The sequence below is a fragment of the Geotrypetes seraphini genome, chromosome 14 (assembly GCF_902459505.1).
Source record: "Geotrypetes seraphini chromosome 14, aGeoSer1.1, whole genome shotgun sequence".
Classification (NCBI taxonomy): domain Eukaryota; kingdom Metazoa; phylum Chordata; class Amphibia; order Gymnophiona; family Dermophiidae; genus Geotrypetes; species Geotrypetes seraphini.
In genome coordinates, this window is record NC_047097.1 from 40,058,415 (window position 1) to 40,075,355 (window position 16,941).

The following is a 16,941-nucleotide window of genomic DNA, read 5'->3' on the forward strand; positions in this document are numbered from 1 at the left end:
TGATACCCTTTTTAATGATACCCAACATTTTGTTTGCTTTCCTTGAGGCTGTGGCGCACTGTACCGACACCTTCAATGTTGTGTCTAACATCACTCCCAGGTCTCTTTCAAGGTTACTTGCCCCTAGTAGTGATCCCCCCCATTTTGTAAGTGAACATCGGGTTCTTTTTCCCTACATGCATGACCTTGCATTTCCCTATGTTGAAGTTCATTTGCCACTTTTTGGCCCACTCCTCCAGTGTTGTTAGATCCTTTTGGAGATCTTCGCAGTCTTCCGTGGTTTTAACCCTGCTGTATAGTTTGGTGTCGTCCGCAAATTTAATGACCTCACAATTTGTTCCCGCCTCCAGGTCATTAATGAATATATTGAACAGGAGCGGTCCCAGCACCGAGCCCTGCGGAACTCCGCTCGTGACCCATTGCCAGTCTGAGTAATGACCCTTTACTCCAATCCTCTGTTTCCTGTCTGCCAGCCAGTTTTTGATCCATCGGTGGACCTCCCCTTGCACCCCGTGGTTCCATAGCTTCTTAAGCAGTCTTTCGTGTGGTACCTTGTCGAAGGCTTTTTGGAAGTCAAAGTAAATGATGTCTATGGATTCCTCTTTATCCACCTGGCTGTTTACCCCCTCAAAGAAGTACAATAAGTTTGTGATGCATGACCTTCCCTTGCAGAAGCCATGCTGACTCGGCTTTAGCTGTCCATTGTTTTTGATGTATTCACAGATGTTGTCTTTAATCAGCGCTTCCATCATCTTTCCCGGGACCGAGGTCAAGCTCACCGGCCTGTAGTTTCCTGAGTCACCCCTTGAACCCTTCTTGAAGATGGGTGTGACATTTGCTATTTTCCAGTCCTCTGGGATCTTTCCAGTTTTTAAGGATAGGTTGTATATTTGTCGAAGTGGCTCTGCTATTTCGTTCCTTAGTTCCTTGATTACCGTTAGGGGAATGCTGTCTGGACCTGGCAATTTGTCACTCTTTAGCCTGTCTATCTGCCTGAGGACATCCTCTTGGCTTACCTCTAGTTGGACCAGCTTATCATCTTGATCTCCATTTACGATCTCTTCGGGTTCCGGAATGTTGGGAGTGGGCTTTGATGGCAACTCCAATAGTTGGATCATAGAGTAAGGGCAGTATTGGGGAGACTTCTACGCTCTGCATCTGCTATATGACAAGATATGGACAGGCTGGAGTGGACTTCGATGGCAACTCCAGGAGTTGGGACATAAGGCCAGTGCCAAGCAGACATCCTGTATCTCAAAAATGGCAAAGTACATGTATTTTATATCACATTCATTGTTGATTTAATCATAAATTGATAGTGAGAATGACTGTTGGGCAGACTTGATGGATCATTCAGGTCTTTATCTGCCATAATCTACTAAGTTACTATGGCATGAATAATCAAAATGATTTAAATGGCCGTTTAAATCGCTTGCTGGGGCTTATCGGGCATAGTCAGAAACACTTAACTTGATAGTGTCATTGAAAATGCCCGGTTAGCACCTAAGTCAAAAAATGACAGGGAACAAAAAAAATAAATACCTGAAGGTATCCAATTGGGGAGTGAAAAACTCAATATATAGCAAAAAAAACCCACAAAAACAAACTCCACCTCCCTCAAAAACCAATAATGCTGACTTATAAATGAAAGCTTTGCATATGATAGGACTAGGTCAGAGACACGGAGGGATATTGCAGAGGGTGAAAACCACCAACCACCTCACCACCTAATCATTGCTTAGTCCTCCATACTTTTAAGCTTGTACCGTATACGTGTCAAGAAAAAACGCTGTAAAATTCTTAATCTCTTAGGTGCATATAATAATTGAAAAAAGCACTTAGCTATGGATTGGTTGATTGGTTCCTTGGTTCGGTTAGCACCTACGTCAAAACTGGCTACATATTCAGCACTTGACCGGCTAAACTAAACTAAACTAAACCTTAGGTTTATATACCGCATCTTCTCCACTGAAATGGAGCTCGACACAGTTTACAGAGTTTAAAAAATATGGGAAGAGAGAAGAGAAAGAGTTTACAAAGCATAAGATAATTACATAAACAGTATCACATAAAACAGAGTCCTATCTTTATGTGATCCATTGTAGCTAGTTAAGTGCTGAATATCTCATTTAATTGACTGTTTTATCCAGCCACATAAGCCTGGATATTCAAAACTGGTGCCTGGACATGGCCTGGCACTGAATATCCAGGAATAAAGCCAGTAGCGGTCAGCAAAATGCTGACCACTGCCAGCTCTATATCGGGCCCTATGTTACCACATGATAATTAACAATAATAATCATTCAGCAGTGCATTGTCTTCTTGCTTTCCACAATCCAAACTGGTCATTTTACCAGGAAGACAATTCTAGTCACCTTCCTTGAATTTATGTCTATGGGCATTTGATATACTGCTCTATCTTGGAGAAGTTCAGGATGGTGCGACCTCACCTTGAGTATTGCGTCGGTTCATGATGCAACATCACCTTTATTGCATTCAATTCTGATTGCCTTATCTCAAGAAAGATATAGCGGAACTAGAAAAGGTTCAAAGAAGAGCGACCAAAAATGATAAAGTGGATAGAACTCCTATTGTATGAGGAAAGACTAAAGAGGTTAGGGTCTTCAGCTTGGAAAAGAGACAGCTAAGGGGAGATATGATTGAAGTCTACAAAATCCTGAGTGGAGTAGAACGAGTACAAGTGGATCGATTTTTCACTTCATCAAAAATTACAAAGACTAGGGGACACTCAATGAAGTTACAGGGAAATACTTTTAAAACCAATTGGAGGAAATATTTTTTCACTCAGAGAATAGTTAAGCTCTGGAATGCATTGCCAGTGGTTGTGGTAAGAGCGGATAACGTAGCTGGTTTTAAGAAAGGTTTGGACAAGTTCCTGGAGGAAAAGTCCATAGTCCTGAGGGAAGCCACTGCTTGTCCTGGACCAGTAACATGGAATGTTGCTACTTTCTGGGTATTTTGTCAGGTACTAGTTGGCCACTGAGAGGACAGGCCACTGGGCTAGATGGACCATTGGTCTGACCCAGTAAGGTTATTCTTATGTTTTCTATCAGGTATTCTAAATATTTTCCCTATCTGTCCTGGTGGGCTCACAATCTAACTATGCTACCAGGGGCAATGGAGGGTTAAGTGACTTGCCCAGAGTCGCAAGCAGCGGCACTTGGATCAAACCTGCGACTTTAGGGTGCTGAGGTAGCAGCTCTAACCACTATGTCACTCCTCCACTCCTGTTTTACTGTCTGGACTGATACTTAACATAAAAATGCTAAAACTTCTATGAACTTGTTTCCATAAGCATAGGATGGGATGAAACCCTTTATATATCTGATTTTTTAAAAATACATTCTCACAGCTCCTAAAATCATAAATCACATTCAGTTTCCACTAAATATAGTGTGAATTCTTCCACGGAATAGCAAGGAACTGTTAGCAAAATCTGACATTGAATGAATTTTATTATACAGCAGGATATAAACCCCCCCCCCCCCGCCACACACAAACAATAGCTAATTAATCTGCATTTCAAATAAAACAAAATGCACATTGAGACAAGGTCAGAAGAAAATGGATGTTATTTAGTAGAAACATCATTCTGTTTCAGAATTACCCATGCAACTTGCAGGCATTTGTCTCAAGAGGTGGTAGATCCTAGGAAAGGCCATCAATCACCTTGGAGGAAGTGCTTCAGCCAAGGGAATAATATGAATTTGACTGTTCATAAAGCTAAATGTGACACAAGTTACTCTAGAACTATTAAGGAAAGTGCTTTATGTGGAACTTTACATGGAAATATGCGCTTTGTGAAGAAGTGATTTGGGCATGGATTTTTGTTCTCTATATATTTTAAAATCTATAAATGTTTATAAAGAAATCTATAGCTGTCAAGGCAAATGATTCTATAACTGTACCCAGTACAAACTGGTTCTAACTACGAGTTTCCCTTTGGAGTCAAGCAGGTGTGTTGTACTGTGAAAATCGTCTCCATATTTAACATCTGTGCAGCTGGCAGAAGGAGCATAGAATCAGAAGCACACACATGAAAATTCCAGGCATATGCTCTATTTTTCTTCCCTTAACTAAATACACCCAGAGGAATACTGATTTTTAACGTGATTACAGGTTACATGTTACGGAAACCATGTAGACTCTTAGCTGATTTTGAGGAGGACAGTTTCTAAGCTGTTTATTTATTTAAAAAATTTCTAACCCGCTTAATCCTAAGTGGTTTACAAAATGCGAACATATTCATAATTTGACATGCAAAAATTAAAACAAATACAGCGTAACGTATCTACAATTCATCTCAACCAGCACTATAATCCAATCAGCTAAAAGTCTCCACAAACAGAGTTGTTTTCAATACCTTCTTAAATTTCTGAATATCAGGGAGCAACCTTAATGGTCCAGTCAAATTATTCCATAATGAAACACCTGCCACCGAAATTGCAGACGCTCTTGTATTTGCATAATGCACATGTAGCAGCTCATCTGTTGCCAATCGCAATGCTCTCCCTGATCTTAAGGATCTGATTGGGATTTTATAATGAATGACTTTAAAGATCAATACTAGAACTTTAAAGATGATACGGAATTTGACAGGTAGCCAATGAAGCCATTTCAACAATGGTGTTATGTGTTCCAATCTGCTTCTACAACATCCACAAAAGAGTGTACATGCCAATAGAATTGGGACAGATGATTCTTTATTCACTAGAAAGACCCGACACAGCCAGTGTTTCGGTTCTTGGCCTGCATCAGGGGTCTCTTAAGACATCCGTCATACAAATCCTTTACAAAACTAGTCCCGATGTTAATTTAGACTGTTTACCATAATCTGCACTCATCAAACACTTGCTTCTATCACATATTAAGCGGGCCGCCACATTTTGAACCACCTGCAGTGTTCTACACCAATGGTTCCTAACCCTGTCCTGGAGGACCACCAGCCAGTTGATTTTTTGGGATAGCCCTAATGAATATGCATGGGAGAGATTTGCATATAATGGAGAATGAAAGTCATGCATAGTCATTAGGGTTATCCTGAAAACCTGACTGGCTGGTGGTCCTCCAGGACAAGGTTGAGAACCACTGCTCTACACCATATAGAAGCTATTCCCAGATAAAGAGTGTTGCAATAGTCCAATCTTTGCATTACTATGGTTTGCACTACCAAATAAAAATCATAAGAAGACAACATAGACTTTAATCTCATGAGAAAGTGGTGTGACCAGGAAAGACAGCATGCATGATCTACTCTGAACCACTGTTGGGTTGCTCAAGTAGCATGTTCAAACTCTTGCAGCAGTCCTCTGCTTCTTCATAAATATGCTCAATTCCATACCTTTGTAATACCAGGATATTCCAGATGCATACAGCAGGCTTTTCATTACTGTCATCTGTCTCTCTCTTTCTATTAGTATTAAGATACATAGTGATATGCACCAATTTTTTTAGGCAACATATATAGAAATTTAGCCCTTTGTAAATATTTCTATAATTGTTCTTTAATAATATTCCAGCCGATATTTAGCCGGTAGTGGTCAGTGTTTTTTATATCTGCCAACAGCTTCATTTCTGGATATTCAATGCTGGCCCATTCCCAAACACTGGACCTGAATATCTGGTTGCATGTTGGCTGCTAAACTTTATGCGGTTAAATGGAATAGTCAGCCCTTAACTACATAAGATGAACCACATATGACAGGACTGCTTTTTATGCAGCTCAATTTCACTAAACTATTTAATCTAGGAGCATAAAATGTGGGTGGTAACAGGGACAGATTTAGGACGGGGAAAAGAAGGTAAGAGCTTAGCACTGATTTTCAGCATTAGGCTCATCAATCTAGGCAAATGAATGGCAAATCTAAATTTATTAGTGCAACATTTAAAGTTCCTCTATTAAGATAAATTTTCAACTGAAAAGTTATGTTTTTAAATGTGGCTGAAAATAGGACACAAATTTAGGAAGGTAACTTAAAAGCTCAGCATTTTTTAAATATGGGATCCATAATTTTCAAAGCACATATGCACAACTGTTTCACCCAGTGGTGTAGTAAGGGGAGGGGCGGTCCATCCAAGGCACCATCATAGTGAAGGCGCAGGCACCCCTCCTCCTCTCTGCCCTTCCGCTTCCTACTCCTCTCCCCACTGCATGTGTGCCACCCTTCCCTTCCTCCATGCCCCCCTTCCCTTCCTCACCGCCGCGAGTAACAACTTCAACGTGTTCCTTGCGACTGTGCCGGTTCCCACTGATCATGTCCAGGTGCCATGTATAAGAAAGCACGATCGCGAAGAGCATGTTGAAGTTACTGGTCGCGGTGGTGAACAACTAGAGGGATGGGGGGCGCATAGCAGGGGGTTCAGGGAAGGAGACAAGGGCAGGGAAGGGTTGCCACCATCCCAGGTGCCTCTCACCCTTGCTATGCTACCAATTTCACCCATAATCACCTGGAGCACTAATATTTAATATACCAAGACCACAGTGGATATTTTACTTCTGCTACAGGAGAAAAGAAAATCACATTTTACATGCTGCCTGAAGAAGGAGGGGGGCGGGAACCTAGTCTTGGTCTAGTCCTTACTTACTGCAGCACTAATGCTACAACTTTTGCAACAATAAATCATGAACAGGATGAGAGAATATTTTGTCTCCAGATGTTGGGAAGCATTCTCTCGCTTGCTCAGGAAAAAAAAAAAAAATCACTCTGTCTCTCTGATAGAGCAGTAAAAAGCAGATCATTTTCTAAATTTCTAAACAGGTTAATCAGTTCCTGTACCCTTAGGAAAGGAGCCACTGAGCTGCTAATTAATTGCTAACCTGGTCTTTTTGAATTTATTTTATCAACCAGAAAAGTGGAGGAAAGTAAATAATTATTTTGAAATTAGTTTCTTACCTGGCTTGCAGGGGTTTGCCCTATCACTGCTTCATATGGCGGAGGAAGCTCAGATGGATATAACATTCCAGGGCTGTTAATAGCAACTTCATACAAAGCACTGAAGGGGGAATGTGGAAAGTCCAAATGAAGCCCTCTAAACAGAAAATAAAAATAATGTAAGTATAACAATTGCCTTTATGCACAATTAGTACATATCTTGGACTGTTTCTAAATGTATACTTAATGACAGTTTCTATGCCAACACTTCAGGAATAATATATTTTTTCCAAATTAATGGCAAACTTACCACAAAGCACTTCATAGAATGTATAGATAACAAATATGAAGCTTTCATTCACTAGGCATTGGTGCAATGGAAGATTAGGTTTCTACCTTCGATAATCTTCTTTCTGTTAGTCCCTGTAGAATTCCATATGCTAGGTGTTCAATCCCAACCCACAATCCAGGAGTTGCAGAAATACAATACTTTTCTGAGCACATGCTCCACCCCTTTAGCCTAAGAGCTATTTAAGTCCCAAAGCCAAGTAACATGCCTGAACAATCTATGACAAAGGGGTACGGAAGAAGATCTCCAGCAACACAAACAAATTCTGAACTGGTCTGCTCTGCAAAACATGAAATAAGTAATAAACATGCACAAAGGCAATCCAGCCAAACATTGAGGAACAATGTAGAACTAACCTGCTGCATGCAATGAGCATCCACATGAGACAGCCTTCAAGAGAGCATTCTCACAGAAGTGGAACACTGCTCACAGGATCCATCAACTGGCTGGAAAGACTTCAAGACTGCAAGGAGAACAATTGAGGCAGAAAGAAGCAGGTTATTCAACAACTGAGTGCATACAGAGAGAGCGGGTCATATGGAATCCTACAGGGACCAACAGAAAGAAGATTATCGAAAGGAGAAACCTAATCTTCCATTCTGCTCCATTCCTTCCAGATTCCATAAACTAGGACTGTGATGTACCAAAGCAATGGTAACAGCTAGGGAGGGACAAAAGAATCTGCCCTCAACACCGAGGTCCCAAAAGTGGCATCAGAACGAGCTGCCATATTCACTTGGTAAAACTAGGTATAAGTATGAAGAAAGGACCGAGTAGCCGCCCTGCAAATTTCATCAGGATGAATCACGTGAGACTCTGCCCATGATGCAGCCACACTTCTAGTTGAAGTAGTGCCTCTGCGTGCTCGAAAACATGAAAGGCCCTCCTGAAGAAAAGAAAGGACCACTGAAATGGGGAGGCCCTCCAAGGCTCCACTTGATCCTTAGCACACCACTATTGGAAAGCCTTCCAGGCTTTGGCATAAGAGGTCATAGTAGACCAAAGCGCCTTGGGTTCTCCATGGGCATCAGCCCTTAACTGAAAAGGTATTGATGAAGAGGTAGCCAGAGCTTCTCATCCTGCTGAAGACGGACGAAATCCGCATACCAAGGGTGACGAGACCAATCTGGAGCTATTAGAATCACCTGGCTGGGATGCATTGCTATCCAGTGGTTAACCCGATCAACCAAAAGCCATGGAGGGAACACATACAGAAGCTTGTGAACTGGCCAGGGCTGAACCAAGGCATCCAATCCTAGGCTTCCTTACTACATTCGTCGACTGAAAAAGCACCTGGCCTTTGAGTTCTCTGCTGAAGCCATCAAGTCCACCTGGGGATGACCACAGTGCTGCACAATCAGACAGCATGCCTTCTGGAGAAGGACCATTAACCCGGGTCCAAAATCTGTTGGCTGAGGAAGTCTGCCTGAATGTTGTCGACTCCAACCACATGGGTCGCTGAGAGAGACAGAAGATGAGCTTCCACTCAGAAAAATAGCATGTGAGTCTCCGGGCCCAAGGAAGCACTTCTTGTGCCCCCTTGAAAATTTATGTATGCCACTGCTGTGGCGTTGTCAGAGATGACCCGCACCACTTTTCCTTCTAGAAGGGGCTGGAGAGTGAGTAATGCCAGCCAAATTGCCCTGAGCTCCAGATGATTGATCGACCAATGTTTCTGATGAAAAGTCCACTGCAACTGAATGTAATGGTCTCCACAGTGAGCACCCCACCCTGACAGGCTGGAATCTGTCATAAGAGTCATCCATTTTGATATCCGTAGAAGCCTGCTCTGGCGGAGAACCTCCCCCTGAAGCCACCAGCTCAAGCTGCTGTGAGCTGGCTCTGTCCAGGGGAGCGACATCTGAAGGGGATGATGCAGCGGAGAGGAGGGACTCCCGTAACGGGCACATCTGAGCTTGGGCCTAGGGGACTGCCTCCAATGAGGCTGTCATGGATCCCATATCCTGAAGATAAAGCTAGGCTGTGGGAGCCGGACAGTCCACAAGAGCTCTGATTTGCTGTTGAAGTTTCTGTCTGCCTACCTTCAGAAGAAACATATGACCCTGCCTGGTTTCAAAGAGAAGACCCAGATTAGAGAATGACACGGGGAGCGATCCCCGCAGCGAACCGCTGCGTGGCTGCGGTTTGGCTGCGGGTTATGGTGACCTCATTAGCAAATCGCCGCAGACGCGGGGACAAATCCTTTCACCGACCGCAAAAACGGTGAATAGATTTGTCCCCGCAGGCCAATGTCCCCCCCTCTAGGAACCGCAATTTACCTGTGTTTTCACCGTGCTCCTCATTTGTCAGATCAACCCTTCCTGCCAATAGAACCCGCCCCCCCCCCGACGATCGCCCTCACTGGTAGGAGGGTGCCCAACCCCTCCTGCCAGCACCCCCAATGGCCCCCTATATCGCCAATAGGAGGGTGCCCAACCCCTCCTGCCGGTCCCTCCCCCAACAAACCCCGCCATCCCGAAACACCACCCTTAGTCTTACTTTCCAAGTTGGACCGGACAGCTCCTCGCTCGTCTGGCCAGCAGGCCTGCCTCCGTCCAAATGAGGCGGGCCCGCCCCTCCCCTCCCCTGCCTAACCCACAGGATCCTAGGGCCTGATTGGCCCAAGCACCTAAGGCCCCTCCTATAGCGGGAGTGGCTTTAGGTGCCTAGACCAATCAGGCCCTAGGATCCTGTGGGTTGGGCAGGGTAGGGGCGGGCCCGCCTCATTTGGACGGAGGCAAGCCTGCTGGCCATACGTGTGAGGAGCCGTCCGGTCCAACTTGGAAAGTAAGACTAAGGGGGTTCCGGGGTGGGAGGGTTCGTTGGGGGGGGGTCCAGCAGGAGGGGTTGGGTACCCTCCTGCCGGCGATCTTAGGGGAGGCCATTGGGAGGACCGGCAGGAGGGGTTGGGTACCCTTCTGCTGCGATTGTCGGGAGGGCCGTTGGGGGGGTCTACAGGAGGGGTTGGGTGCCCTCCTGCCGTGATCGCTGGGGGGAGGGGAGACTTGCAGCCGTAGCCGCGGTCACTATGCTAATCACGGCAGGGAGATCTTTGCCGCGATTAGGTACAGCGGCAGCGTCTACTTACCATATAGGCTAACATTGTAAGCATTTAAAGTACATGTCGTGTTTGTTTTTGCATTGCTAGCCCCAGGGGTGGTGGAAGATTAGTGATTGAAAAACTGTATGAAAAATAACTATTTTAAATTTAGTGATCAAAATGTGTCAGTTTTGAGAATTTATATTAATTAATTTTTTCTCTGCGTGTTTTGTTTTTGTATAGTTATTAACTAATATTTAACTAAGTTTTAAAGTTTTAAAGTTTTAAAGAATGTTTCCTTTATACGTAAATAAAGAAAAGTGAATGGGATTGCAGTGGCGGTGACGGGGCGGTGAAGAGGATGGTGAGACGGGGACGGGGCGGTGACGGGGATGGTGAGACGGGGACGGGGCGGTGACGGGGATGGTGAGACGGGGACGGGGCGGTGACGGGGACCAATTTTTTCACCGTGTCATTCTCTAACCCAGATACTCCAGGGACTGGGAAGGTTTCAAGTTGCTCCTCTTGAAGTTTTCAAACCATCCCAACGCCTAAAACAGAGACACTACTGTCTCCACTGCACTTTCCACTCCGGACGAGATAGGGCTAAGATCAACCAATTGTCCAAGTAAAGATGGCCCTGGATCTCCTGCCGGCAGAGAAAGGTGACCACAAATACCATCACCTTGGTGAAAGTACAAGATGCCGTCGCAAGGCCAAAGAGCAGTGCAGCGAACTGGAAATGCTGTTGTAAAACATGGAAACACAAAAACCTGCGATGTTCCTGATAGATTGGAATATGGTGGCAAGCCTCCGTGAGATCCAAGGACACTAGAAACTCCCCTGGAGAGACAGCAGCTATGAATGTGTGCACTGAAATCCGCAAGAAGCGGTTGACCAACTTTAGATCCAGAACAGGCCTCCAGTCTTCCGAGCCTTTTTTTGGTACAATGAAGTACAAGGAGTATCTGCCTAAGCCCGATTCGTGTTCTGGAACTGGTTCTTTCACTCTGATGTCTAAGAGACATTGCACAGTAGCAAGGACTCGGGACTCCTGTTCTGGCCAACCTGCCAGAGAGTCCTGAAACAGATCTGGATGCAGGCAGAAGAAGTCTATCTTGTGCCTCTCTGAATGATGTCTAATACCTACTGATCCAATGAAATGTGAGTCCTGATTGGTGAGGCCCGACTTTAGTGCAGGAAGAGGCGGTCGGAGCATACCGCGAGTGATTTCCTTCACTCGCTGGCGCTCCGGCTGCTCTCTCCTGCCTCTCCGACTATTACGCGCGTTAAACCGCTAGCGCAGCTTGATAAACGGAGCCCCTAGTATATGGAACCTGAAAGGGACATGACAGAATAATGTTTTGTTTTTGAAAGCAAGTGAAAGGAAAAATTTCTTAAGCATAATCTACTGTAATAGACAATGAACTGCAGATTAATCTAATCTGAATTTCTGTATCACACTTATCCAGTACAGGTTCAAAGCGATTTCACAAGTTAAGAAGCCCATAATGAAGCATGGGGAATAGTGGATACATCACATCAATGAGAGGGATATGGTGTTAAAAGTAGATGGGGAAGCGGGGATAAAGTAACATCACATAGAAGGGAGGAAAAAAAACCAACAGTGGAGAGGAAGGGAATCACAGGATTACAAATGGAGAATGGGGAGAGGTCTGAAGAGGGGTATGCACTGGAACCTTTTCTTTTTGCTTCATTCATTGCGCTATTTCTGGGTCTTTGTTCTTTGATCTGTTATAAAATGTTTTTCATTTGGGGTGTCATGTCATCAATAGCATCAATAGTTCTTAAACAGTTCACACTATTCTCCAATAGTGCAGCTATTCTTCAGCTGCTGAAACCATTATTCTCCAGTAGCACACATGACTCTTCCACAGCTTGCACTAGTCCAGGGGTGGGCAACTCCAGTCCTCGAGGGCCGGAATCCAGTGGGGTTTTCAGGATTTCCCCAATGAATATGCATTGAAAGCAGTGCATGCAAATAGATCTCATGCATATTCATTGGGGAAATCCTGAAAACCCGACTGGATTCCGGCTCTTGAGTGCACTAGTCTCTACAAGAAGGGCTATTCATCAAAGGCTCACACTATTCTTCAATAGTGCTCATCATTCTTTAACAGTATTAACATGCAGCTCAATGTGTAGATACTATAATACACATAGCAGTTCAGATCAACATAGTATCATATCCTAGCAAGGACTTCAGAAGTGCCAGTATTAGCCAAGTATTTTCAATGGCTATAGTACTTTCGGCACTGGCCTCCTCACTGGACCTGCTGATAATTTTTGATAATTTTGATAATTTTTTTAAAGTGCTTTATACCACAAAGTGCATATTTAATTAAAGTGCTGTCATCAATAATTTAATCAAATTGTTGAACAGTTTTTAAGCTCAATAAGCTATAAACTTATCTTTTTCATTTTGTTGTTCAGTGTAGGCGGCCTGCCTCAGAGGTTTTTGTTTTTGAAAATGTGCTTCCCGATTGGCTGGTTAGACAGCGGTAGCATGCCTACCGCTACCTACAATTGAATCTGCACCTAAGTATATAGCCTTGATGGATACTACCCCTTTGTTGGCTGGACTGAGAACTTTTCAGCGGCCCCTCATAGGTACACAGCCAAATATGCCAGTATAGTGTCTATGATAAAGAAAACAGTACCATAGATATCTTCTGGAGACTTGCCTATGCCAGTGAACTAGAAGAAAATTTGGAATAATATATTCACCTCTGTGCTTCCATTACAGGTGTGCAGGTATACTCAGGTGGATAATAAGGTGGAGGTGGTATTGGAGGTATGAATTCATCAAAATCCAAAGTCTGGTGGAGGATGGTTCCATGGGGCGTCATGCAGTCAGCATTTGTTGAATGAGGCCTGTGAGGCAGAAACTGAGGGGGATTAAAAAAACCACAATTTAATAATATGATTTGTTAAGTTCCTCTCAGTTCATTGACAGCATAATTTACACAGCTCTGATGAGATGTCTATTTTAATGATGACTTCAAATGCATACTTTTAAGACTAGGCAGGAGACTTGACAATAGTTCACAGTGATGCAGTGAATGTGAAAAATGGAAAGAATATAAAAGCTACAATACTATTAGTCCAGTAAAAGCAGGTCAATGTCAAGAGTACCAAACTATAGGCCATCCCATACCATCTTGGTTTCCCCGTTCCCTTCTTGGTTTTTCCTGTCCTGTTACTGTTATTTTATTGATTGTATTTGCCTGTCTGGGCCTTCGTGCCATTTTCAATAAAAATAATATTAAAAAAATATATTTAAAAGCTACAAAGAGGCAAGCTCTGTGTTTATTCTTCTTCTCTCTCTCTCTCTGATAAGAACATAAGAATTGCCACTGCTGAGTCAGACCAGTGGTCCATCATGCCCAGCAGTCCGCTCACGCGGCGGCCCTCTGGTCTAAGACTAGCCCTACCAGCGCACGTTCTTGTTCAACAGAAACTTGTCTAACTTTGTCTTGAATCCTTGAAGGGTGTTTTCCCCTATAACAGCCTCTGGAAGGGTGTTCCAGCTTTCTATCACTCTCTGGGTGAAGAAGAACTTCCTTACGTTTGTACGGAATCTATCCCCTTTCAACTTTAGAGAGTGCCCTCTTGTTCTCCCTACCTTGGAGAGGGTGAACAACCTGTCCTTATCTACTAAGTCTATTCCCTTCAGTACCTTGAATGTTTCGATCATGTCCCCTCTCAATCTCCTCTGTTCGAGAGAGAAGAGGCCCAGTTTCTCTAATCTTTCGCTGTACGGCACCTCCTCCAGCCCCTTAAACATCTTAGTTGCTCTTCTCTGGACCCTTTCGAGTAGTACCGTGTCCTTCTTCAGGTACGGCGACCAGTGCTGGACGTAGTACTCCAGGTGAGGGCGTACCATGGCCCAGTACAGCGGCATGATAACCTTCTCTGATCTGTTCATGATCCCCTTCTTTATCATTCCTAGCATTCTGTTTGCTCTTTTCGCTGCCACCGCACATTGTGTGGACGGCTTCATCGACTTGTCGATCAGAACTCCCAAGTCCCTTTCCTGGGAGGTCTCTCCAAGTACCGCCCAGGACATCCTGTATTCATGCATGAGATTTTTGTTACCGACATGCATCACTTTACACTTATCCATGTTGAACCTCATTTGCCATGTCGATGCCCATTCCTCGAGCTTATGTCACGTTGCAGATCTTCGCAATCCCCCTGCGTCTTTACTACTCTGAATAACTTCGTATCTTCCGCAAATTTAATCACCTCGCTCGTCGTACCTATGTCCAGATCATTTATAAAGATGTTAAAGAGCACGGGTCCAAGCACCGAGCCCTGCGGCACCCCACTGGTGACGCTCTTCCAGTCCGAGTATTGTCCATTACTCCCACTCTCTGTTTCCTATGCTCCAGCCAGATTTTAATCCACGTGAGTATTTCACCCTCAATTCCATGGCTTGCAATTTTCCGAAGTAGTCATTCATACGGAACCTTGTCGAACACCTTCTGAAAATCCAGATATACAATGTCGACTGGATCGCCCTTGTCTACCTGTCTGTTTACTCCCTCAAAGAAGTGCAGCAAGTTCGTCAAACACAATCTGCCTTTGCTAAAACCGTGCTGACTGGTCCTCATCAGCCTGTTTCCGTCAAGGTGATCAATAATGCTGTCCTTTATCAGTGACTCTACCATCTTTCCCGGTACAGAGGTCAGACTCACCGGTCTGTAGTTCCCTGGATCTCCCCTCAAACCTTTCTTGAAGATAGGTGTAACATTCGCTATCTTCCAGTCTTCCGGAATCTTTCCCGATTTGATCGACAGATTGGCTATTAGTTGAAGCAGTTCAGCTATGGTCCTTTCAGTTCCTTGATGACCCTTGGATGGATGCCATCCGGTCCCGGGGATTTATCGCTCTTAAGCCTATCAATCTGCCTACATACCTCCTCTAGACTGACCGTCAATCCTGTCAGCTTTCCGCCTTCGTTTCCAGCATATAGCCTGATGGGTTCCAGTATGCTGTGTACATCTTCTTCGGTAAATACAGATGCAAAAAGCGATTGCTTTGTCCTCCTTTAGTGCTCCCTTTATTCCATGGTCATCCAACAGTCCCACCACTTCCTTTGTGGGTCGTTTCCCCTTAATATATCGAAAGAACGGCTTGAAGTTCTTCGCCTCCTTGGCTAATTTTTCCTCGTAGTCTCTTTTGGCCCCTTTTACTGCCTTATGGCACCTGCGTTGATGTTGTTTGTGCTTGTTCCAGTTTTCATCCGTTTTTGACCTTTTCCATTCCTTAAATGAAGTTTTCTTGTCTCTGATCGTTTCCTTCACCTCTACAGTGAGCCATGCCGGTTCTTTGTTCTTTTTCCTCTTGGATCCCTTGTTGATACGCGGTATATATATATATTTTGCGCCTCGGTGACTGTGTCCTTAAAAAGGGACCAAACTTGCTCTAGCGTTTTTACAGTGCTTATACTCTTCTTAATCTTCTTCCCTACCATGAGTCTCATCCCTTCGTAATTCCCTTTTCGGAAGTTCAGTGCCGTGGCTGTCGTTTTGGACTGATGTTTCTCCCCTGCGTCCAGATCAAAGCGGATCATATTGTGATCACTGCTTCCCAGCGTCCCTTCTACTTCTACATCTTGTGCTGGTCCTCGCAGGCCATTTAGAATTAAGTCCAGATCAGAAATGTTCAGTATTGTTACTGTCAAACCAAAGCATTTTCTAAGCTTTGTTAGTTTTGGAAAAATTATTTTGCTCCAATCAGCTCTTTCCTTCCAAGACTGAAACCAAAATCCTTTGTTATGGGTTTAAGTGCAGAACACGTGGGAAGATATTGATTTTGTTTTTAGGTCCTGTTACCACACATTCCAAGAATTTCTTGTCAAAGTGGGTCTGACTTGTCTGGCATGGCGTAGAGAATGGGCCAGCCAAAAAATACCTTTAAAACTGTAAGACAGTTTAAGTAGCAGTGCTAACTATGGACCATGGGAGCAGGTGCAAAAATATGACTTGGAACTGATACAGAGATTGATTAAACTATCTCTGAATACTGTGACATAAATTTCATCCAAGTAGCCCTCCATAATGCGTGGGGCCCCAGTCATGAAGAGGGTCCAGAGACCTCACACTGAGGTGGCAGCAGCAGTAAACATGATTTACTATTAAATAAGCTGCCACCCGGTCTCTTTTCAGCTTTTTCTAATAAAAAAATACTCTCTCCTGCCTGTGAGAGAAGTGAATAAGCCTCTCTTAGTAGTAGCAGCCATATGACAACAATGGGGAGGGAGGGGGCTTATATGTTTCTTTCATTACTGGGAGAGTAAGAGAGAGAGGCAGAGCAACAATTTATTTGAAGTGATTTATGTTTGTTGCTTCTTTTAAGCTTTTTTTTGGTTTTGGGGGGAGGGTGGGAGGGATGGGAAGGCCACTGCAACCATGAGGGATCCTCAACAAAATCACTTGTTGGGCCCTTTGAACTTACACTACTGTCTGAACCTAATACTCCACCCATGGTGCCCAATGTCAGCTCTGGCTTGGCCTGATGTAGCAGGCCAAAAGGAGTAGAGGTAAAATTGTCAGTCCAAAAGAGAGAGAAAGTTCTCTGTAAGCCTTAATATATCAAGTCATAATTTCAATAACTTTCTATAAATGTTTAAT

The 16,941-nt window shown here is 44.0% G+C and overlaps 1 protein-coding gene across 1 annotated transcript in view; it reads right to left on the reverse strand.

Annotated features, from left to right (window-relative positions):
* FAM189A1 (family with sequence similarity 189 member A1) overlaps positions 1-16,941 on the reverse strand; it is a 748,741-nt gene that overhangs the window by 59,663 nt on the left and 672,137 nt on the right. Inside the window, exons 6-7 of the mRNA XM_033920182.1 lie at positions 13,031-13,191; positions 6,915-7,050 (exon numbers count right to left, since the gene is read on the reverse strand). Coding sequence (XP_033776073.1) covers positions 6,915-7,050; positions 13,031-13,191 — 297 coding nt within the window. The remainder of the gene's footprint in view (positions 1-6,914; positions 7,051-13,030; positions 13,192-16,941) is intronic.